Source organism: Protopterus annectens, chromosome 3.part0, assembly GCF_019279795.1.
Source record: "Protopterus annectens isolate FY-2018-M chromosome 3.part0, PAN1.0, whole genome shotgun sequence".
Lineage (NCBI taxonomy): Eukaryota > Metazoa > Chordata > Ceratodontiformes > Protopteridae > Protopterus > Protopterus annectens.
Window position 1 is genome coordinate 212,397,688 of NC_056731.1, and position 23,651 is coordinate 212,421,338.

General features: G+C 38.8%; 1 protein-coding gene across 1 annotated transcript in view; it reads right to left on the reverse strand.

The window, feature by feature from the left end:
* Nucleotides 1–23,651, reverse strand: part of DNAH11 (dynein axonemal heavy chain 11) — a 4,606,558-nt gene that overhangs the window by 398,898 nt on the left and 4,184,009 nt on the right. Inside the window, exons 78-79 of the mRNA XM_044065542.1 lie at nucleotides 11,695–11,877; nucleotides 11,489–11,604 (exon numbers count right to left, since the gene is read on the reverse strand). Of these exons, the coding sequence (XP_043921477.1) occupies nucleotides 11,489–11,604; nucleotides 11,695–11,877 (299 nt within the window). The remainder of the gene's footprint in view (nucleotides 1–11,488; nucleotides 11,605–11,694; nucleotides 11,878–23,651) is intronic.

The following is a 23,651-nucleotide window of genomic DNA, read 5'->3' on the forward strand; positions in this document are numbered from 1 at the left end:
GACCTTCAATTCAGTTTCCATTTGTGAAGGTCTGTCCTGGTCCTGTTTAGCTTATCTTTCACAATGTTTTGCTGTGATGGAATGTAAGAAGCCTGTAGAGTGAGATTGTACTGAATTTCAATATCCCAAGCTACCATGGCTAATCTACACAGAGGGTATTATATGGAACCTCCCTGTTTATGAACTGCATCACTGTGGTGTTGTCTGCGACCATTTGTAGACTGCAGATGATTGAAAGAGTTGAGTGAATTTATTACTGCCAACATCTCTTTGATGTTTGTGTTTTTGTCTGTTTTTTTTTGTTCCAGCCTGAAGGTTTACTCCCAAAGACTCAGCCCCACCCCAAGCAAAGTCTGAGGCATTTGTTGTTACAGACTGTAGTGGAGTTGGAAAGGACAATGGGAGACTTACATTTAGATAAATCTGGTCTCTCCACCAAAGCAGTTCCCCTTTTTTCAAATCCCAAAACTGGAAAAGTCAGGGGGTGGGGGTCGATCTTGAAACAATACAGATTTTAGACACCATTTAATCTTTCTCATGTGGAGTCTACCTAGAGGAATCATAAATATCATAGACACCATGAATCTGAAATTCCCTTGCTAAAGTTCTTGACTTTTCCTGTTGAAGAAAAGCTCTTTCAATGCTTATATTCAAAAGGTACTCCAGGAATACTATTCTGTGGGATGGAATTAGACAAGTTTTTTGAATGTTCTCCTAGAATACAAATGAAATCTCTTACCCAAGTTAGATATTCCTGACACTTTGAAAAATGACTGCAAAGATAAGCCAATTATCTAAATAAAGAAAATATGAATATCCTGCAGTCTGCAATTGGCTAGCACTGTAGCTGGACACTTTGCAAACACCCTTGGAGCAGTGGATAATCCAAAGGGCAATGCATAGCACTGAACGTGTAATCCATACAAAGAAAATCTTAAGAAAAGCTTGAAATCTGTGGCTAGTGGAATGTGATAAGCATCCTTTAAATCTACCATTATCAAAAATTGAAAGGTTGGGATAACAGGTTGTGAAAGAACAGCATTTTGAACACTGGAACCTTCACAAACTCTTTGAGAAAGGAAATATCTAAGATTAGTCTTCATGAAGGTTTTTTTCTTTGGTACCAGAAACATCCTTGAATAAAAACTTTTCCCTGCAAGAGACAGAGAGAGACAGGTTCTATTACTCCTTGAGCCAGTAAATGCTAAATGACTGGGGGAAGTAAAGAAGTCTGATATGGTGGATGGGGAGGAATCACATGAAAAGGAGATAGGGATTCCCACTGCCTTCTATACCCCTGATGGATAATGCACAGAAACCATTTATCTGAGTTTCACTCTCGTCAAACAATGAAATGGAGAACCAGATATACTGCAGAATAGCCAGAGGGTTGCTGGGTTAGGAGGGGTTACATTTTGTAGATAGTCATTCCAACTTTTTGGACTGTTCTTGTTTCTGTGAGGCTCCTCAGTCTGTTTAGGGCCTCCTTATAATTTTTTTTTGAACATCTGCATGCTTGAAGTTTGTTAAGGTTTCTTATTTTGTTTCTTTTTATAAAAGGATCCTGAATTAGGGATGGAACCTTAACAAACTTGCAGAAGAAATGCTGAAAAACATGAGTAATCTTAGTTTTCCTCTCACATCACATTTTTCAGGACCTTAGCAGCAGATGGTCCAAAAACATTCTTGCTATCAAGGAAGAATTCAAAATGTTAGGTATTACATCTTGAAGCAAATTTTGAGAACATAACCATGCAAATCTTCTTATAACAGACCCAGTAGCAGCTGCTCTGGAAGGGACATCAGCTGAATCTTAAGAATACTTCAAAGAATGCTTGGTTACTTAAAAAAACAGAAGCAACAAGAGCATTCAGAGAAGATATACCATCAGATGAAGGAAAAGTGGTAGTCACATTCCTCATATTCTCAAAAGAAGCAAGCAAAAACTTTAACACGTGAACTTGACAGTTAAGAATTCTGAAAATAGGAATGGCAGAGTAATACACTATTTCCACAAATCTATCAAAAGCTATTCCATCTTTGTGAGAGGGAGAGGGATTAAGATTTACTAAATGTTTAGCTGCAGAATAATTTGACAAGAATACCACTGTAGGGTCAGATCTCGGATTAGGAAATAAGCATTTCTAAGAGTGAGGAAACCTATGCAGCCTATCTGCCTTCTTGGGTGTTGCAGGCTGTAATAAAATATCCTCCAAAGTTGGTAAAACAGAAGAAACAGCAGTTGAGTGAGGAAATTCTAGCTGTAATAAATCATAACAATTTTAAAGAAACCGGAATGCCTTTTTGTTCCCACTGAAAATATTGATTCATTCTAGAGATGGTTTCAGAAAATAACAATTCTTCACAGGGAAAGTCAGAAGAAATAGTCTCCTCATAATGACTTGCCTGAGTGTTTCCTCCAATTCCGTTCTGTTCATTACCCTGGGAATCTTCAGAAACAGAAGAATTTATTTTTCTTTAATGTGACAGGTTAAAGAGCCTGAGCTTAGCCAAGTGGTAAGCCTAGCAAATCTTCCCTATCAAGGGTAACAGACAGTGGAGATAAATTTATAAGTTTCTGCTTCCTTTTACAAGAACATCCATAAGATTAGCCTGACTCATGTCAAGGACATCATTCAAAGAAACAAGCATTGTAGTGTGGCCAGGCAGAGAAACATTACCCAATCCTTCCTCTGAGACCAACAAGAGTGGTTCTCAGACATTTAAAGAACATTCCAACAGCCATTCATGACTTGTCTAACTCCCAATCCATGATGGCTTAAGGAACTACACCACAGGAAACCAAGAAAAAAAGATAAGTGGTCTGAGGAACTTGAAATGGCCTTTAATGTAACAGTGAAAGTGTCAGATTCGAGAAACATTTGCCATTATAGCATATGTTTGTGTGTGCGTGTGTTGATTATTGTGGTTTGCATCTGAGTGACCTGTTTAGTGGTAGTAAACAGAAAGAGTTTTTTTACAGTAAGAAACAGGTAGGATTAAGGTCAGGGATAGGGACAGGGCTATGGCTAGCATCCAAGAGTAAATTGTTGCAGGGGGCCAAAGCCTCAATGCCCACCTTACTAATACATGCTAACCCTAACCCTGCATTTTACCATACCTTACAAAAGCTCTTTCCATAACACTACCACTATTCAGATAAACTAATAGCAGAAGAGAAACAAAATGACCACAGCTGAGGAACGAAAATAGAACTCCAAATTTAACGAAACAAGGTAAAAAGTAAGCACTTTCGCGATCTCACACTGATCGCTTCTTCAGACTCTGTTACAAAACAGGTGAGGTCACCATATTTAAACCTAATTACGATCAATCACAAGTAACAATAAAAATAGTCTGATTAACTTTTAAAGTAACACACTGAATTCTCCATAGGAGAATGCTTTATGAAAAAACATTTGATAAAAATAATTAAAATATAATTTAATAATGAGTACATATGATTCCATAAACACATAGGACTCTACTCCTAAAAATAATAATAAATAAATTCAGTGTTTAACTGGTCTAGCCTTCAGAAAAGGTTTAAGTGACACTGCACTGTTTAACCCAGGTGGTTTTTCAGCTTGTAATAGTAAAATCCATTTCTGTTCAGCTATCTCCACTCTATTCATGTCACCACCCCTAACATTTTCTTCTAAAACTTCTAATGCCATAAAACTAAAGGTATGTTGTGTACCTACTTCCTGCACATGTCTTGCCAGGACATTGTCTCTTTTACATTTGTTATATCCCTTAGATGTTCTAATATACATTCCTTAAAACTTCTATTCATCTTTCCTACGCAGAATACATAGCAGTCTTTGCAAAAGCAAAAATAAACTAAGTGCTGTGTCCTGCAATCAGCATAGAAATTCACCTCTATGTTAAAGTCTTGTGTTGGATGTCTAAAGACAGAATTAGGATAGATATGGTTACATGCCATACAGTTCTTGCATGGAAAAGTCCCTTTCCTCTGGGAGGTGGTCTTGTTCCTGCTGAAACTTGGTTTATAGCATAGTTGCCTTTTTAGTGACTTCTTATTCATAAAGGAATATTGTGGCCTACTATCTATCACACCATCTAGTTCATTTACAGATTTTAGTATGCCCCAATTTTTCTCAAAGATTCTGCAAAAAATTCCTATATTGCTTGAATAAGTGATTGGAAACCTAATCTTGCGCTCCACATACGTCTGTTCAATACGTGTATTACTTCTACTCTCAGAGAAAAAAGGTCTGCCTTTCAAATTACGTTCTGCATACATTTCATTGATATTAGTATCTATATCTTTTTCACTGTAACCTCTTTCACTAAATTCTCTTTTCAACATGGAGACTGCATTGTCTAAGCCCTCTTTGGTGTTATGTAGGCAACTAATTCTCATAAATTGTCCTTTAATGACATTTTTATTGACATGCCTTGGATACATACTAGTTTTGTGCAGGACATTATTCTTCCTACTTGGTTTCCTAAAAAGACTGGTAGCTATATCCATTTGTGAGGTTCTCTGTAATCTAACGTCTAAAAAATCAATTACATCTTTCGAATACTGAAATGTAAATCTCAGGAATTCAGTGGTTGTATGTAGATAATCGATGAATTGTTCCAATCTATTAGATGTGCCCCACCACAAAAGGAAGACATCATCGACAAAACGTACATACCATAAAACATCATTTAAAAAAATCATTCCCTTGTAACAAGTAAGTGGTTTCCCATGAAACAAGTGCTAGGTTGGTGTAGCTATTGGCACATGCAGTGCCCATGGCCACGCCAACCTTCTGCAGATAATAATGGTCATTAAACACAAAAACATTGTTATCCAAGATGATATCAAGTAAATTACAGATCAAATCAACTTTTCTGGGTGTGTATATCTGTTTGGTATTAAATACTTCACGTACCCTCTCAATACCCCAGTCATTGGGTATCACCGTAAATAACGATGTAATGTCCATAGTAACAAATAAGAATTTCCTGTTGATCTCTGCCATTATCTTATTATCTTATACAAAGATTCTAAAAACATTTTGGTATCTCTAAGAATAGTTATCACATGTTTCAAGAACAGGGTGTAAGCATTTCTCAACATAGATCAAAATCACTTCTGTCGCTCACCCTCTACTAGAGACTATGGGTCTCATGGGTGGATGGGTCATGTTCTTATGAACCTTTGGTAACCCATATATAATGGGTACTATGGGGTTTTCCACTTGAAAATATTCAAAGAGCTCCTCAGTAATCTGTTGTGCAATAAGTAAATCAAAAATCAATATTGAGACTCTATCAATGATGCCCTTAACTTTAACACCATAAATTGTTAGATAAGGCATAGTGTCATTAAGATGTATTGTCATTTGTTCTATATAGAACATCTTGTCCATAACAACGATGCTTCCCCCCTTATCTGCTGGTCTAATCTCCAAACTGGATAGCATTTGTAGTTGTGTCGAAGCTTCTACTTCAGCTTTATCTAAATTGTGATAGAAGACAGAACTATTATTTAAGAATTCTTCCCTTATTTCTTTCTCACAGACTGCTACAAAGGTTTCAATGACAAGATTAGGTTTCCAATCACCTATTCAAGCAATATAGGAATTTTCTGCAGAATCTTTGAGAAAAATTGGGGCATACTAAAATCTGTAAATGAACTAGATGGTGTGATACATAGTAGGCCACAATATTCCTTTATGAATAAGAAGTCACTAAAAAGGCAACTATGCTATAAACCAAGTTTCAGCAGGAACAAGACCACCTCCCAGAGGAAAGGGACTTTTCCATGCAAGAACTGTATGGCATGTAACCATATCTATCCTAATTCTGTCTTTAGACATCCAACACAAGACTTTAACATAGAGGTGAATTTCTATGCTGATTGCAGGACACAGCACTTAGTTTATTTTTGCTTTTGCAAAGACTGCTATGTATTCTACGTAGGAAAGATGAATAGAAGTTTTAAGGAATGTATATTAGAAAACCTAAGGGATATAACAAACGTAAAAGAGACCAATGTCCTGGCAAGACATGTGCAGGAAGTAGATACACAACATACCTTTAGTTTTATGGCATTAGAAGTTTTAGAAGAAAATGTTAGGGGTGGTGACATGAAGAATAGAGTGGAGATAGCTGAACAGAAATGGATTTTACTATTACAAGCTGAAAAACCACCTGGGTTAAACAGTGCAGTGTCACTTAAACCTTTTCTGAAGGTTAGACCACTTAAACACTGAATTTATTTATTATTATTTTTAGGAGTAGAGACCTGTGTGTTTATGGAATCATATGTACTCATTATTAAATTATATTTTAATTGTTTTTATCAAATGTTTTTTCATAAAGCATTCTCCTATGGAGAATTCAGTGTGTTACTTTAAAAGTTAATCAGACTATTTTTATTGTTACTTGTGATTGGTCTTAATTTGGTTTAAATATGGTGACCTCACCTGTTTTGTAACAGAGTCTGAAGAAGTGGTCAGTGTGAGATTGCAAAAGCACTTACTTTTTGCCTTATTTGATTAAATTTGGAGTTCTATTTTCGTTCCTCAGCTGTGGTCATTTTGTTTCTGTTCTGCTATTAGTTGCTCTGAGGTGAATACTGAGTGTTAATCCAGCTCTAGCACATTTTTCACTCTACTATTCAGATAAAGTTGGTCTGAATGTGGTAGCATGTTTTTTGTACACAGATAATTTTTTAGTAGGTTTGTTTGTCAAAATGGAAGCACTGATCAGATGAGACTTGATGTTTTACATTTCAGAGGACAGATGCAAGTTCATACAAACATATATTGCACGTTTATTAGTCAACAAATAAAACAAAGTTGTCTGCAATATTTAAAGCAAAGACAGTGTGGAATATTTATGGAATTAGTCCACACTTTTCATCCAGTTTTAGTACATTAATGCTTTGAGTGTCTTCTATTAATTAACTTTAATTAAATATTAATTTATCAACCAGTGAGACAATTGTGCATTCAAACAAACCTCTAGGATCCATAAATCCTTCCCTTCCAAGTACCCAGTCTATGCAACCAAGGACTGATGGGTTAGCAATGCAAACTGCTGTTAAAGTGCAGATTCACAGTTAAACAACTGCCCATACAGGTAATCTACTAATTAAACTTTTTTATTACTGAAATGACACATTGCCCAAAACAAGCCCCAAAAAACTCTTAAAGGAACCTAGTACTGGCCCAATGAGAATACTTTAATCATAGGATGGGACAGGTGTGATGATAACAATGCTGCTCTGTATGACTGTATTCATAAAGAAATGTTAATCTCCAAAGCACTTATTGGCATTCTGGTGATAAGCCTAAGTATACTCATGCCTATTCAATCAGAAGACCTGTACACAATTTTTATATCCTGCATCTCCAATGTTAGGCCAATTCTTCAGTTCCTTTTGTTCTAAGAGAAGCTACGTTAACGTTATTACTACTCAGACATTTGAGGCCTACTATAGCATCTCAGATCAAAATTTCTGTCTTATTCCAATGATTTCTTGAAAACCTCATTTTCACTACATTTCTGTTAAATACTGTTAGCCTATTTTGAAAGAAGTTCTGCATACTTAAAGGTATTTCATACATTAGAAGAACATTCTAACTATTTTTATTTTTACTGATTTCTATAATGCTGAGCTTAGTAATGTAGAAAATAATTCAACAGTAAGCCTTAGTAATGCACTATGAAGTAATACACTAGCTCATTCTGCTTCAACAGTCACATCCCAAAAATAATACCAAGAGGTTCTGTGATACCACATAGCTTATACATAAGCAATATTTAACAGAATACTACTTTACAAAGCCACATTCTTTACTGCCCACTGGTCACATGTACTCATGAGAAAGTAACTACCCAACCTAGCACTTCAACATTAAGGCGCTATAAATAATTGACATCATTCATTTTGTACATGAAAATATTATGACTTCAGCCCAAGAAAACTCACACAGTCAGCATGGTATCTTCTAAAACATGCTCTGCTACACAGAAGCTGGTAGGAATCTGATGGTGCCCTGCTGACGATGTACTGGTCTGTATGCTAAATATGTTTTTCAAGTATGTCTCTCAACAGAGAAAAAATTGTGCATTTTCCAGTAGAATGCTTCTTTTAAAGTCACGAGGCAGTGTAATGTTCAGATCTATATTTAAAGAACCATTCCCCACAGCCCCCTCCTTTCTCAGTTTTCCCACCTTCCTTTCACTCCACCTTAACTTTTCCTTCCCTTGTACAATTAATCATTTATCCTGTATATTTTGAATATTCACTTTGCATGCTACATTGGAGACAATTCTGTAACTTTTCTTTCAGTTTAAATGCTGACAGATTTATTTATTAAGTTATAGTTGTATGTTTACTTACAGTGTTAATAGCTAGCTTTTAAAACAATTTTAACTATTCATCACCACACATTCATCCATTTGAAAATGTCAGCTTTGTTATCTTCTAAGTATTGTATTATTCTGGGTTGAGCCTGAAAGTGGTCCATTGAGATCAGTATTTTTCCCCACTTAACAAATGAAAATAAAATAAAATAAACTTATGTTAATGGCAGTATTTAGAGTAACTGCTTTAAATCAGTGAAAACTTAACTTCTGGAAGTAAAAAAAAAAAAAAAAAAAAAAAATGTACATTTATAGCAGAAAGTGTATGGAACTTAGTATCAACATAAAGGACAGACGGAAGAGTTTTCCTGGGTCTAACTAAGTGTTCCACTGTATCATTTGAAGCAGAATCTGCAGGGAGAAGCCTGAATTATGAAAATGTTTCTGAAGTTCAGTAAGGACCACTTCAGAATATACACTGAAGGGGAGAATAACAGAGAGTGGGACTCCAAACAAGACTACAAGAATAATTACCATTAACACGTTGTCAGGTCTATTAACATATCTCCATGGAGATTCTGGTCAGCAGGTCTTATATTTTAAACTTGGCCATCCTAAAGCAGACTTTGCAGTAGTAGCTTCCCAAGCTCCTGCTTTCTCAATGGCATCACATTTACTACAAAGTTAGAGGTGGAGGTCATCCTCATTCATGTCAACACCAAACAAGAAGGAAAAAAATGAGAATGAACAGAGGGCACTGCCTTCGGTTCTTGAAGTAAAGTGGAACCACAGGCAGCTTGCTAAGTATGTGCAGCTCACAAGGTGGGGTGGGGGGGTCATGCTGTCTAGTACTTCAACCAAATTATGATATGGTATCTCAGCACGTTGATAATTACAAAGTTGTGCCATACAGTTACAGTTTGGGACAATGAACTATAACAGAACCATAAAGAAGCCCTTTAATAAACTGACTGAAAATGTTTGGCTCCATGGTGTGGACTGAAGAAGCCCTGACTGGGATACAGAAGGCCAGGTTTAATTAGCAACCCAGGAACTACAGGATCCAACTGAGGATAGGAGAAGAAAAAAAGTAGTGTGCCTGCTCATCTCTCCTAGGGGGATGCATGTTTGGAAACACACATACACATGAATAGTTCCTCAGAGGAGATCAGAGAACCTATGGAAGCATTCAGTCCATGGGGTAAGGGAAATCTGTGAATTTACATCACTTGCAGAAGTGAGCGAACCCACTGCATGTCCAATCCTAGCAGAACTACTACTCATACATAAAGACTAACTAATGTCTTTCGATTTTTCCCGGTTAGGGGTCGCCACAGCAGAAATCTGGTCTGCTAATGATTGGCAGTGGATTTTTTACGGTGCCAAGTTGCCAGCCCGACACCCAACCTTCAAAGAAGGCACACCCATTCACACACGCACCTACCTGCATGTCTTTAACATCACTCGACCGCAGGGAGGACATGCAGACTCCACACAGAAGGCACTCTGGCTGAGAATCGAATTGGAGAACCTCTTGCTATGAGGCGACAATGCTAACCGCTGCACTACAGCGGCCTTCATACATAAAGACTAACATTACAATATCACTTCACAGCTGACTGGATGAAAGCTGTACAGACATCGGCTCTTGCCTGGTTGGGAATGAATGAGCAGAGTTGTAGTGATCAGCCATATGGTCGGCAGGCATGGAGGGCAGCTAAAGCAGGCTCATGGAAAATGGAGGCAATTCCTTGATGCAAAATACATTTTTCTTGCACATGCTATATTAGCTCTACAACACCTCCCCACTGAAACATATTCTTGCATTGCATGCACTGTTTTGATCATACTTTTTGGTTAAAAAGTGAACTATATGCCAGAGGGTTACAGTACAAATATCTGCCACTGTTCTCTCACTTGCCACCAAAGCAGATCAGTGATGTAGTAATCCATACACATATATGTTCCAGTGAGCTTTCAGCTATTTGAAAACATCCACATTGACTTGAAGACAGAAAATTTTTAACCATTTGGAAAAGCAGTACTTGGAAACAGCTCTCAGTTTGGATCTCCATGCACAAAAGATGAATGAGTCTTTTGACTAGACTGACTCCTAAAAACATAAAATACAGTATCTAATTCTGTAGGCATGTAATATGTAGAGTGGTACTTCTCTTGAAAAATAAAAGGTAAATATGTAACATAATTTAGTGTAACCTCAAAAACTACTTTTGGAATAACTTTCATGTATGTACTCTTCACCTTTGTAATGCCAATGTCTCTTCAAATACTGTATTGAGAACTTCAATCTCCATCAGTATATAAACAGGAGTCAACAGCAGGACAGGGTCCTAACACAAATAAACTCCTTGTCTTTGGAACAAGTTTCCTTATATGTCTAACAAAGTAATGCCCTAGCAACTTTCAAGTTCAATCTTGATGCTTAGATAGGTTTTCATAAATTCTCTGACTTATTTGGTTAGGCTCCTATATGGTCTTCATAACTATTTGCCAAGTATATACATATAAACCTATAAAAGAACTCCACCTTTATAGAAAATATGTTGTCACACACATACAAAAAGAAAAAAAAACATGCAGCTTTAAACTTTTTTTAAGCGATGTTCTGGCAATTCTAGTACTGCTTTGATTTGCATTAAATTTACTTGTCTAATATACACAGTTCTAAAGATGACATTAGAATCCTTTCTAAAACAAAATAAAAATCTCAAATTGCTAAGTATGATTTTCTATGAAGTTTAGATCTAACATCTTCTCAAATATTTATGCCATCAACTAGCACACAGAAAGACGAAACACTCAAATAGCATGGCATGCTGAATGCTTAACTTTGTGAATTTTTACTGATCTTTCTCTTTAACTATGTGACTAGCTGAAGAATAAACATGCATGTTATAAATGTTTGTCATGTCCCCTGAACATCATTTTCTGCAGCTCTTCATGCTTCTTCTGACTGGTGACTACATGATGGCCACTGCCCCCCATCATTTCCCAACTGTGTGAATTAGTATATTGGAGTCATCCTCTCCTCACCTGCTGAGTGACTCCCAGTAAACCAGAATTCTGGTCTCTACCTCCACTTACATTACTAGACTAGTGTCATAAACCAGAATATATTACAGACAGTACTTACCACTGGGCCAGTCCAAATGTTGATGGGTAGGCTAGTTTGGTCCACGATTCAGGAACAGTGTTGTAATACAAGGCTGACTGTAGGATCTCCATATCAGAGGAGATTGTAAGATCACCCTAAAAAAACAAAAGGACAAAGAATACAACTATTTTAGAATGATTTAAAGATTATCAGAAGAGAAGCAGCTACCTGATAAATACACATACCTTTAAGCCAAGATCTAGTTCTTTAAGTGACCGCCTGATTTCATGAATCAGTATATTCATGCGTTCACACTCTTGGAAGCAGACAAGAATATAAGGAGTTCTTTGGCTTGATTTCTGCATCACTTCTACCATGTTGAATTCTTCAGGAAGCTTCTCCAAAATATCATCCAAAATATTTTTTACCTTTAAACACACAACAATTAACAGCATCAGTAAAACAGAGATACCACATTTTTGCTTCAAGTTTTACATACTCCTAGACTACACAGCAGTTCATGACATACTTTCCTTAAGCTGCTGAAAGTGAAACATTTTTACATTTTTTTACTCTAAAACTCTGCACCTTGATAGTGTTTTCTTTCCTTTGGCAGACATGAGCTCCTATGACTAATAGTGTTTTCAAACTTCTGGCAATCTGTTGTTAATACTGTGACCAATCCAATGACAGAATATTTTTCTATCACAGAATGGCTTCATTGGTTAATGCCAAGCTTACAACTGAGTGGATATCAACAAGGTGAGTCAACAAAGATTTTCATATTGAGAATATAGTAGATATCTCTGGTAAGAAGACTGTTTCCACATATACAGGCTTGAATTTATAGTCACCCATCCAATCATGTCTAGTTTTAAAAGTAGATAGGACATTATTTTGTCTGACGTGGGGAAGTTTATTCTAAAGGAAGAGAATGCACTGAATTGTGAATCTGTCATACCAGCAAGGGATGTTGATCTTGCAGCGGCTGATTACACAGGTCTTTGGCATGAGAGTCAAACCCATCATCTGCAAAGATGGAGGAAGTAAAAAAAGGTGGACTTTTCAGTGCCTGAAATGCTAAAGAGAAATCGCCTCTTCAGGACAGGGGTTTTAGTGTATTGACATAGCTTAGATTGTGTAGTTGAAGTTTTCCTGGTCAAAAACATTTGAGATCTTTCTAGATGCTCAGAGCAGATGGCATGTGAGGTACATTTCAAAACAGGTATTTTATATAAAGATTGGCTAATAAGAGAAGACCACAGAGGGATCAAGACTGCATGAGACTTACAGGAGATACAACTGCAGATAATCTGAGCAAGGTAGAAGGATTTCCTAACCATGGCTGAAATATGGTGATCAAAATAAACATTATCAAAGTAGGTACAGAAGCTTTTGGGTAACTGTATCTGTTTTGAGAGGGGTGTCAGCAACATGGTAAGAGGAATGGGTGATATCTTTCTCAAAGATAACTATGCCCATTTTTACATTTAAGGTGAGCCCATGACTGACACAACAGGTTATGGACTGGTTCAGACACTGCTGTTGTATCTGAGTGCCCAAGAGGGAATTTGATAATTCTACTCCCTTTGCATTTGTCAGCAAGCTTATTTAGCCAAAGACCCTTGACATCTGCTTTCATTTCTCAGAAGGAGATGCTGAACACAAAAATGCCCTGGATAGAGCCCTATGGAACTCCACTTATGACATCTCCCTGGCTAGAGCAGGTAACCCTATCTTAACAGGATGTGATCTGCCAGACAGCATATTAGCCATACAGCGGACTACAAATGGAAGTATGTTAAACTGGGGAAGCCTGTCTATAACATCAGTTTTAGGGATGGTGTCAAAGACCTTGACAAAGTTAAGGTAAGCAATATGGTCTATGTGTCTCTCATCTCAGGTTCTAGTGACCATTTAAAAGGAATTGACTATGTTTAGTCAGCATGATCTACCTTTTAGAAATCCAAGAAAGTTTCAGACAGGTCACCTATATCATTGTTTATCAGCTCAACAGTTATGCCCACCATAACTTTACTAATAGTACTTGTGAGGCTAGGTAGAGGCCTGTCATAGGACCATTCCTCATATTTCAGGGATGCATAAATTGAAGTTATTCAAAATGAGTTCAGCTAAGTGGTGCTTGACACCTACCAGCAAAGATCCAAGGATATTATTAGGTCTCATGGAACTAGTATTTTTGGTTTGGGATATTGCAGATATAACTTGGCCCAAGGTGATTTTGGGAAGGATGGGATGGGTGGTAGAGAGGGGGGACATCTGACTGGGATGAGGGGCACATACTAAGCCCTGACTTTATGTGCAAGGCTATTAGCAATAACTTCAGGATCAAAGTTGAAGACTCCACTAAACTAAAGTCTGCTTAAGTAATGGGTATCATTTCTACGTTTCTAAATGTAAATGAAAGCAGCCTTGCATCTTTAGAACTGGTAGTAACTTTGAGCTCATACCTGCTCTTGCAGTCCTTAATAGTGTACTTGAGAATTGTACTTATTAGTTCTAAGTTCTTTTTATATTGGGAAAATGGTGATCAGTTGCAGATACCTTGAAGTTCCCTCTTTTTGATTTAAAGCTTATTTGTATGAGATTTCTGCCAAATAGACTTATTTTTGAATTTACCATTATTCTTATGACATACGGGAACAGATTCTTTGATGCAACTGTCCATAAGAGAAGAGAAGTATGCAACAGCATCACATACTGAATTATTTGGAACAGTGCATCATTTATAGCTGTCATGAAAGTGTGTAAACAGGAGGCATGTTTTGGAGTAATCATAAAATACTAGGGTGTTCTTGGTGGTTTTAAACTATGTTTTACTTGAGAAGGTTACTGCTTGGTGGTTCGATCTTACTAAGGAGGTACTGGCAATAAATGTGTATGACACAAAGAACTTGGTAAGGACAAGGTCAATAAGATTATCATTTCTGGTGGAGTAGGGAACAACTTGATTCAGAGAATTAGCCTCAATCAAACTGTGGAATCTTTGAGAGTATGTATTGATAGTTAGAAAGATATTCCAATTTATAAGGTAGGGCTAGTTAAAGTGATCCATAATAAATGTATTTCGTCTGATGGAGAGATTTTTTTGATCTGACTTAGATAATCAGTGTGCACAGTGGAAGATCTATTGTTGGCAATAGTAACATTGCTGGGGTGGGGCATAGGGGGCTGTTGCTGTGGGTGCAAAGTGTTAGGGGGCATGAGCACCCTATCTCAACTGCTCTTTAGAAATAGTGTATACTGACTTTTAAATACTAGTATTGCATTTGCAAGCAAAGCTGAGCACTGTAGCATTCTATGTGTGGTCTAAACTGTAGTAAGCAATGTGCTACAGTTTAAAAGAAAAACAAAAAAGGCTTTTTTCTTTCTTTTTTGAAAGTCAAATCTGAGCGCTGTGTGTGATAAAAACTATAGCAAATGCTTGGTATAAATGTAGCATGCAGTTTGCTGTAGTTTAAACTAAATTTTTTTATATAATTTAAGTGCTTTTATCACTCCATTTTCCTTGTGCATAAACTACAGCAACTGCTTGTTAGAAATGTAGCAAGCAGTTTGCTATAGTTTAAGGAAAGAGAAGATGGAGGGATGGGGTAGGGTACAGAACTGAGAGTTGATTGGCTCCTACATTTCAGGAGCATCAGATACTAAATCATGGACATTTATTTAAAGTTGCTCATCTCCTGAGAAGTTGGAGTGGGACACAGAAAAAGGACCTGGTTGGCAATTTTATTTACAATTATTTTCCTTGTGAAGTTCTAACATGTTATCATGCATCGTTTGTCATAAAACAATAGATTTACTAATAAATATAGATATGCCCTTACAGCTTACTGTTGACCTGTTGACCTGAACACATGGTAAGAGCTGAGGTACTGTAGCAAGTAGAGAATGCTATCTTTGTAATTGAAATACATTTCTGTAACTACACAAATATGTATACCTTCACGGTAGAGGCATACCTCAAGCTCAGACATTTTTCTGTTCAAACCTCTAGCACTGAGCAACACTAGCTTGACACTATCCAAATTAGAATTTGCTAAGTGGACATGTCCATGAACTGCTGAACTTATCTAAACAGGCATTATGGAGGCTGGAGGCAGCAAGGCTTTGGACAGTAATTGAAAGACATTTGATGAGAAGTGCAACCCATCCCTAGAAAAGAAGGAGAGTCTGTTTAACACCTTGACCCAGGCAGATACAAGATGGATCCCCTTAAAATGATATGTTAACTATTCATCTGCTAAAGCCAATTACTTTATATCTGAACTTAGACATGATTCTGAGTGATGACAGCATACTGTTCAGCACTAGTGACTTTCCCTCCTTGAAGAAATGACAGGAAAGCTCAAAAGCTTCTCTTTGCATCTCCCTTAGGTGACTCACCTAAAGTAGTTCAGGCCAAATGGGTAAAACTTATAAAAAGATTTGAGCTTATACTGTTGTAAAGAAAAAGAAGTTATGTACTTACCATAACATTCCATGTGAGTTGTTCATCTCGCCTTCATTCTTACTGATGGGTTCGGAGCTGATCCCTCGGCTCCGAGTCAGCCTACTACAAAGCTTGAGGTCTTCAAATAGCTCGCGGCCAATTCCCTATCCCATGATGCACCTAGAGTTACCTCAGATCTTGTCTGCTGCATATAACAATACCATATGTTATTCTATCACTCCCTAAGAGAAAGTATAGAAGGGTTGAGCAACCAGGATGGATCCAGCATCTCAGTCTTCTAAATGCCTAGGAGGGGCTAGGAGGGAGGGACGTAAGAATGAAGGAGAGATGAACAACTGACATGGAACATTATGGTAAGCACATAAATTCTTTATGTGAAGTTGTTCTATCTCGCCGTTCATTCTTAGTGATGGGTAGCGTCCCAAGCACCATCTATCTCGGGTGGCTCACAGGAGTACATTTTTCAGGACAGTGGATGCAAAGGAGGCCCTGTCAACTTTGTAATGAGTGATAAAGGTATGAGGTCTTGACCAAGTAGCTGCTGCACAAATGTTATCTATAGGAAGTCTGGCAGAAAAGGCAGAGGATGTAGAAACTGCTCTGGGTGAGTGAGCTTTAATTTTATGGTGTAAAGGCATATTGGCAGCTGAATAAGCAAAGGTGAAAGAATCAGATAACCATTTAGATAGAGTTGTTTTAGCCACTGGCATGCCTTTCCTGGTTTCTGAAAAGGAAACACAAAGCTGTTCCAACTTCCTAAAATTTTTTGTTCTATCCAAGTAAAATCTGAGCTGTCTGTGAACATCAAGTTTGTGCAGCATGTATTCTAGATTGTTGGAGTGATTGGGAAAGAAAACTGGTAAATCAATAATTTGGTTAAGATTAGTTTCAGTGCAAACCTTAGGCAAAAAGGAGGGGTTTGTTCAAAATGAAACTTTGTCAGCATGGAAAATCAAGTAAGGAGGTTTAATGGACAAGGCTTGAAGCTCTGACACTCTGCGGGCAGAAGTAATAGCTACTAAGAAGATAGTCTTCCATGACAAAAATTTGAGGTCACATGAGGAAGCTGGTTCAAAAAGAGGAAGAATAATGAAGGAGAGCATAAAATTTAGATTCCATGGAGAATAGGGAAATTTCACAGGTGGTCTGAGATGAAAAGTCCCTTTGAGAAAGGCTTTGGATAATTTCTGTGACATAATATTCAACACTTCGAATCCAAGATGAAAATTAGAAATGGCAGCAAGTTGAACCCAAACAATTGCTGCTGCAGCTCCATTGTTGGAAATCATGGTCAAGAACTGTAAAATGGAGGCCAAAGGGGCTTGGTTAGGTTCAATATTGTTTTTAGAGGCCCATATAGAATTTATTTTCCATTTGCTAAGGTATATCTTCCTTGTAGAGGATTCATGAGAGGATAAAAGAATTTGCTTAGTCTCATTGGGAAGGTTATGGTACCTGGCTATGATGGGAATTGGAGCAGCCAAGCTGTCAGCTTCAGGGACTGGATGAAGTTCCTCCGAGTGTGTCAGAAGACCCGGAACTGGGTCCAGAATCCAAGGGTCCTCCAAAAGATGAAGTCGAAGGAAGGGGAACCAAATCTGATGAGGCCAATGAGAGGCTATTAGAATGATGGTCCTTCCCAGAGTTTCTGCATACTGTAGAACCTTGGGTATTAATGGGATTGGTGGAAAAGCATAGAGGAGACCCGGAGGCCAATCGTGAATGAGTGTATCCCTTGGGGCTTCTCCCGGACAGGGAATCAGGGCAAAGTAGCTTTTGCATTTCATGTTCATGCGACTGGCAAAAAGGTCACAGCAAGGCTGGACCCACCTGCGGAATATCCTGTCCACTCTTTCTTGAGGGACCACTTGTGGGGCAACAAAATTGCTCTGCTCAGCTTGTCTGCTATTATGCTGGATTTCCCCGGGGTGTGCATTGCTAACAGAAAGCGCTGGGTGAATATAGCCCACTGCCATACTCTTAGAGTCTTGCGACAAAGAGGATATGACCTGGTTCCTCCTTGTTTGTTCAAGTACCAGACCACTGACATGTTGTCTGTCTGAATCGCAATCGTACCCAGAGGAAGAGAGTCCTGGAAGTACTGCAACACCAAAAGTACTGCTCTCATCTCTAAGACATTGAAATGCAGATGTGTCTCTTAATCGGTCCATGTGCCGTGGGCTGTCCTTCCCTGAAAATGCCCCCCTCCCACCCTATCAGGGAAGCATCTATGGTCACTGTGGCCGCTAGTGGGGGTAAAATAAAGAGACGTCCTATTGTGACATGAAGTGAGGTCAATCACCACTGAAGATCCTTTTTGCAGATGTTTGTGATCATTATCAGGTGAGACATGGGAAGCTCTTGGTAAGACCACTGAGTGAATAACAGCCAATGTAGTATCCACATGTGCATACGACCCAGCGGTATGGCCAGAACTGCAGCTGCCATCATACCTAACAACTTTAGAACTTTTGATGCTGGAGCCTTGTTTTTGGATATCAGAATGTGGACGTGCTGATGGAGTAGTAAGACTCTCTCTATTGGAAGTCTTAGCATGGTGGTGGTGGTGTCTAATTCTACTCCGATAAAGATGATATGTTGCGATGGTGACAAGGCAGATTTTTCTGAGTTTATTGTAATGCCCAGCTGGCTGAAGAGTGACAGAGTGGATTCCCTGGCTCGAATGAGTTGATGCCTGGTGGTGGAGGTGAGGAGCCAATCGTCTAGGTACGGAAACACCTGGAATCCTAAACGTCTCAGGTGAGCCGTGACCACTGCCATACATTCGGTAAACACTTTGGGGGCTGTAGTGAGACCAAAAGGCAGGGGTCAAAATTGGTAATGATTGGCTCCCAGCCAGAAGCGCAGATGATCCCTGGATGGTCTGGCCATTTTTATGTGGTAGCATGCATCCTGGAGATCTATCGAGCACATCCAATTGCCTTTCCCTAAGAATGGAAGTATAGACTGAAGCATGACCATCCAAAACTTCTCTTTTCTGACAGATTTGTTTAGCCTGCTGAGGTCCAATATAGGTCTCCAGTCCCCTGTCTTTTTTGGAACTAAAAAGAATCTTAAGTAAGTTCCAGATCCTGTCTGGTCTGCTGAGACTGGTGGGATGACTTCTTTTTCTTAGCAACATTTGGACCTCTATCCTTGCTTGTTCCCGGTAACTGGGTAGAACGTCCGGGATTTTCCTTGTCGGTGGCGGGGGTGTGGCGAAAGGAATGAAGTATCCTGTGGAAATGATACTTTGTACCCAGTTGTCATTTGTTATTTTCAGCCAGGCATCTAGGTATAAAGATAAGCAACCCCTGACTGCCTCCAGAGTAGGACAGTCAGGCCTCCTTTCAGGAGTGCTGGTAGGGCTTTCCAAAGAAGCAATCTCTGTCACCCTGGTTTTGCGGACCCCCCTCTGGCATGAGGGTGGCGTCTTCCATTATTGCCCCCTCCTCTGCCCCTGGAGGGGGGTTCACCATGTGCATCCTGAAAGGCTTCTTGGACTTTTTGGAACCACATTTTCCCTCCCCTTCGACTCTTGGGGTAGGGTCTGGTAGGGGTGGAAAAACAGACTCTGACGGCAGACAGAGTCTTTCCTTCCTGCTCACACCTGGTCAAAGTTTAATTGACTTTGGGCCAGAAAAGAGATGAGCCATCAAAAGGGGTATTCACAAAGGAAGACTTGAAGGGCTCTGCGAAGAAACATAAGCACATCCAGGAGTGTCTCCTAAGAGCAATTTCTGTACCCGCTGCCCTAATCATTCCATCAGCTGAATAAGAAATGAGATGCATGGACGAGTTAACAATGGAGTTGAGGGTAGCAAGCTGAGAGGCAACTTTGTCTGAAGCTCCTGCAGCTACTGTACCCTGAAGAGTATCTCCCAGCTCTTTAAGGAGATCTCTTTGTAGTCTTGTGAAATGGGTTAAGTAGTTGAGGTAACGGAGTGTGAAGGTCACTGAACTAAAAGTGTGCTTCCCAAATCTATCCATGATCTTGGAGTCTCTGTTAGGAGAATGGATAGAAGAGGATGTTTCTGACATTTCCTTTTTGGTGGCTGCCGCCACCACCATGGCATCAACTAGCATACCGTTGGTCAAAAAGGATTTTTCTTGGGGAGCAGAAATAAACTTATTAGGCCTCCTAGGAACAGGCTCCATGGTGTCCGGAGACTCCCAGGCCCTTTGTGAGACCAGCTGAATCAGCTCATTGAAGGGCGGAGACACCCAAGAGGTGGAAAGCTGAGACCCAAAAGCCTTCAGGAGAACTAACTCATCTTCAGTAGGGTTTTTGGTCTGCCAGTTACCCCTCTGCTTAAGGATTTCTAGTATCTCAACAAATGAGATATCCTCAGAGGGGGACGTGGGGACCCTTCTGATTCATCCAAGTCAGTGTCAGATGTCAGGGACTCCCATGGGGAGTCTAGACGCTTCCTCTTACAAACTCTCTTCCTGGGAATCTCAGCAGTGGGAGCTTCTAGTGAGGTCTCGGAAAAGCATGGGCCACCCAATGGGGCTTCCTGAGGCTCTGGGTTTCTACACTTGGCCAGGATCTGTGAAGCAGAAGCAGACACAGGCAATTTAGGGGAGGAAGAAGCTGGACCTGAGGTCAAGGATGTCCCAGGAGACATAACTCTCCTCATGGCTTTGAAGGCACCCCTGCTCCGATGCGGAGGGATTGACATATCCAGGGAAACAGTCGATACCCCCGGCACTGGGACAGTGGGCTCTGAACCCAAGGTAGGAGCCGAGCTCATCCGAGCCGAAGCCCCAAGAGGCAGAGTCGGAACCAACATCACTGGACCCGACCAGAGGGTGTTGGCTCCTAGACTCCTCGATAGGCACAGAGGACGTCAGAGTAAATGAAGCCGAGGATACTGGAGCAGGCGCTGGCTCCGAAGGCTCCACAATCAACAAGTCCAACTCCTCTGGCTCTGAAGGACCAGTATGGCTTGGAGGAGAAAGATTTGCAGCTGGCATAAGGGTCTTTGGCTCTGAAGCCACTAGGGTCGCAGCCGATAAAATTTTTGCAAAGGCCGGTGCCTGTAACAGCTTCTGTACCACACGATCCACATCCAGATCAGAAAGGCTAATAACAGACTGAGATGAATGGATCAAAGGTGGTACCGATTGCAATAGAGGAGATTTAGGTATTTCGGATACCGGTTCCAGGACTGGGGACCAGCTCCGAAAAGATAAGACGATGGGCTCCGATGTCTGTGGAGCCAACGTCAAAGCTTTTTTGGATTTTTTTTGTCTCAGAAGTCTTAGAAGACTTTGAGAACTTGCTGGATCCATCCTGGTCACTCAAAGCTTCTTGGAAAGAGGGTCTTTTAAAACCTCTATCTATCAACTTCCTCTTTCTCTCCTGGAGAACCCTGGAAGAGAAAGAATGGCATATGGAGCAGCTATCCTGTAAATATAATGCTCCTAAACAATACACACAATTGAGATGACTGTCAGTGACAGACATTTTTTGGCCACATTTGGGGCATTTTTTAAAATGTGACTTGGGATGTTATTCTTGGTCAGTTATATTGTACCAAACACAGAAATAAACAAGATTACTGTCAAACTAACAGTATGAAAATTAAATAGTAACCAACAGTCAAAAGCCTTTAGAAAAATCAGGCTAAAGTCACACACACCCAAATTTATCTATAGACGGATAAAATATTAATTGTGACAGAAAAACTCTGGTCTAAAAGCACACAATATTAAATGCTAAGCAGACTATAGTACAGTGATAAAGATAGCCGCTATTTCACACACACTAAATCTTATCTAAATATTCTAAACTAAGCACAGTGTACACAGAATTAAACAAGATTACTGTCAAACTAACACAATAAAAATTGAACAGTAACCAACAGTCAAAAGCCTTTAGAAAAGAAATCAGGCTAAAATCGCACACACAATAAGTATTTAACTATAGACAGATAAAATATTAATTGTGACAGAAAACTCTAAAAGCACACAATATTAAATGCTCAGCAGACTATACTGTAGTGATAAAGATAGCTGCTATATCACACACAAAAAACGTATCTAAATATTCTAAACTAAGCACACTCTAAATAAAATAAACCTTATCTAAATTTTTGCATAAACTGTGACAAAAGGTCACTAACTAAGCACACACTAAGTATAAGAACAGGGTAACAGTGACAGAAAGGTCACTGATAAAACACTCTTTAAACTAGGCCTAGAAAAAAAGATGCCAACTATAAATTTATAAGAAAGCACACCAGGGGAAGGGAAATGCACTATTAAGCTATATAAGAGCTTATAAAAGTATCTAAAACTACTATTCTAGTCAAAGTTATCAATATTAATAGGAAATATTTGTAAAGTAAGGTTATACTGGCCCGAGCTAGTGAGAACCTCCAATCTGTTGCAGCAGCAAACTAGATCAGAGGTAACTCTAAGTGCATCATGGGATAGGGACTTGGCCTCGAGCTATTTGAAGACCTCGAGCTTTGTAGTAGGCCGACTCAGAGCCGAGGGATCGGTTCCGAACCCATCAGTAAGAATGAACGGCGAGATAGGACAACTTCATATATATTGATTTATTAGATAAGAATTTTAATTTCATTTTAGTTAGAATAATGAAAATAAATTAAATGGCACTTACAGTTCAGTCTGAATATATGTGACGACACAAACACACTGAAACCATAGGTATAAAGTCAGTAGCTAATATTAGTAATTATTCCAGTTTAATTCTAGTGGCTGCCAAACAAGCAATTTCTAAAAAATGGAAATCAAAATCTAAAGCAAACATACCAGAAGTAGTGACTATAATAATAAAAAAAAAAAAAACTAGAAGTGGGATCTTTAGAAAAAAGTAGGAGCAAATTACATAGAAAAAATGGGAACTGTGGGAACAATACATGCAGAATAATGTTTTGGAAGAATGAAATTTAAGGGAAGGTTTCAGTTTTAGATTAGCTTCTGTTTTATATAATTCAACTTGCTCAGGGCACACTGCAGTATTCAGAAGATTAATCCATCTCTTCATCTTACTTTAAAACTCATGATATTTGAGACTAAAGTGCCAATCATTGGAGAGTCAAGGAACTGCTTCTCAGAAATCAGGTAGGTATTTGTGCTAATGTTTTTCTCCTGGTGAGAGAGGGAGCACAGGGACATTATTTCCTAGTCTTTTGAGATATTACTAATCACTGAGAAAAATGAAAATGTCTTCTTAGGAGCCCCATTGGGATTCATGCTTTATTCTTGGTGAGAAAAAGAGCAGAGGGAACTGATTCCTATTTTTTTAAACAAGGAACATCTTTATTAAATTATCACGTACGACAGAGGCAATCATACATTTATATAAATGAAAACGAATCATATTGACATAATCTTAGTTGCAAACATTATACATCACTTGTAATCTATCCAGTCCTTGTCACTCAATGATTCCATAGCTCATTCAAATCCTGCCTTCTTTTAAACCTCATTCCTCCTCTGCATGTACTGTTCCCACAATTCCCATTTTTTCATACGTAATTTGCTCCTACCCTTTTCTAAAGATCCCAATTTCAGTTGTTTTATCTCTGTTACTATATTCACTACTTCTAGTAATGTTGGTTTAAACTTTTGATTTCCATTTTCTAGTAAATGCTTTTTTGGCAGCCACCATAATTAGACTCAGCAAGGCCTTATGATGTCTAAGCAATTCCGATCCTGTATCATAGCTCAGAAAATCATTTTCTTAGTTACACC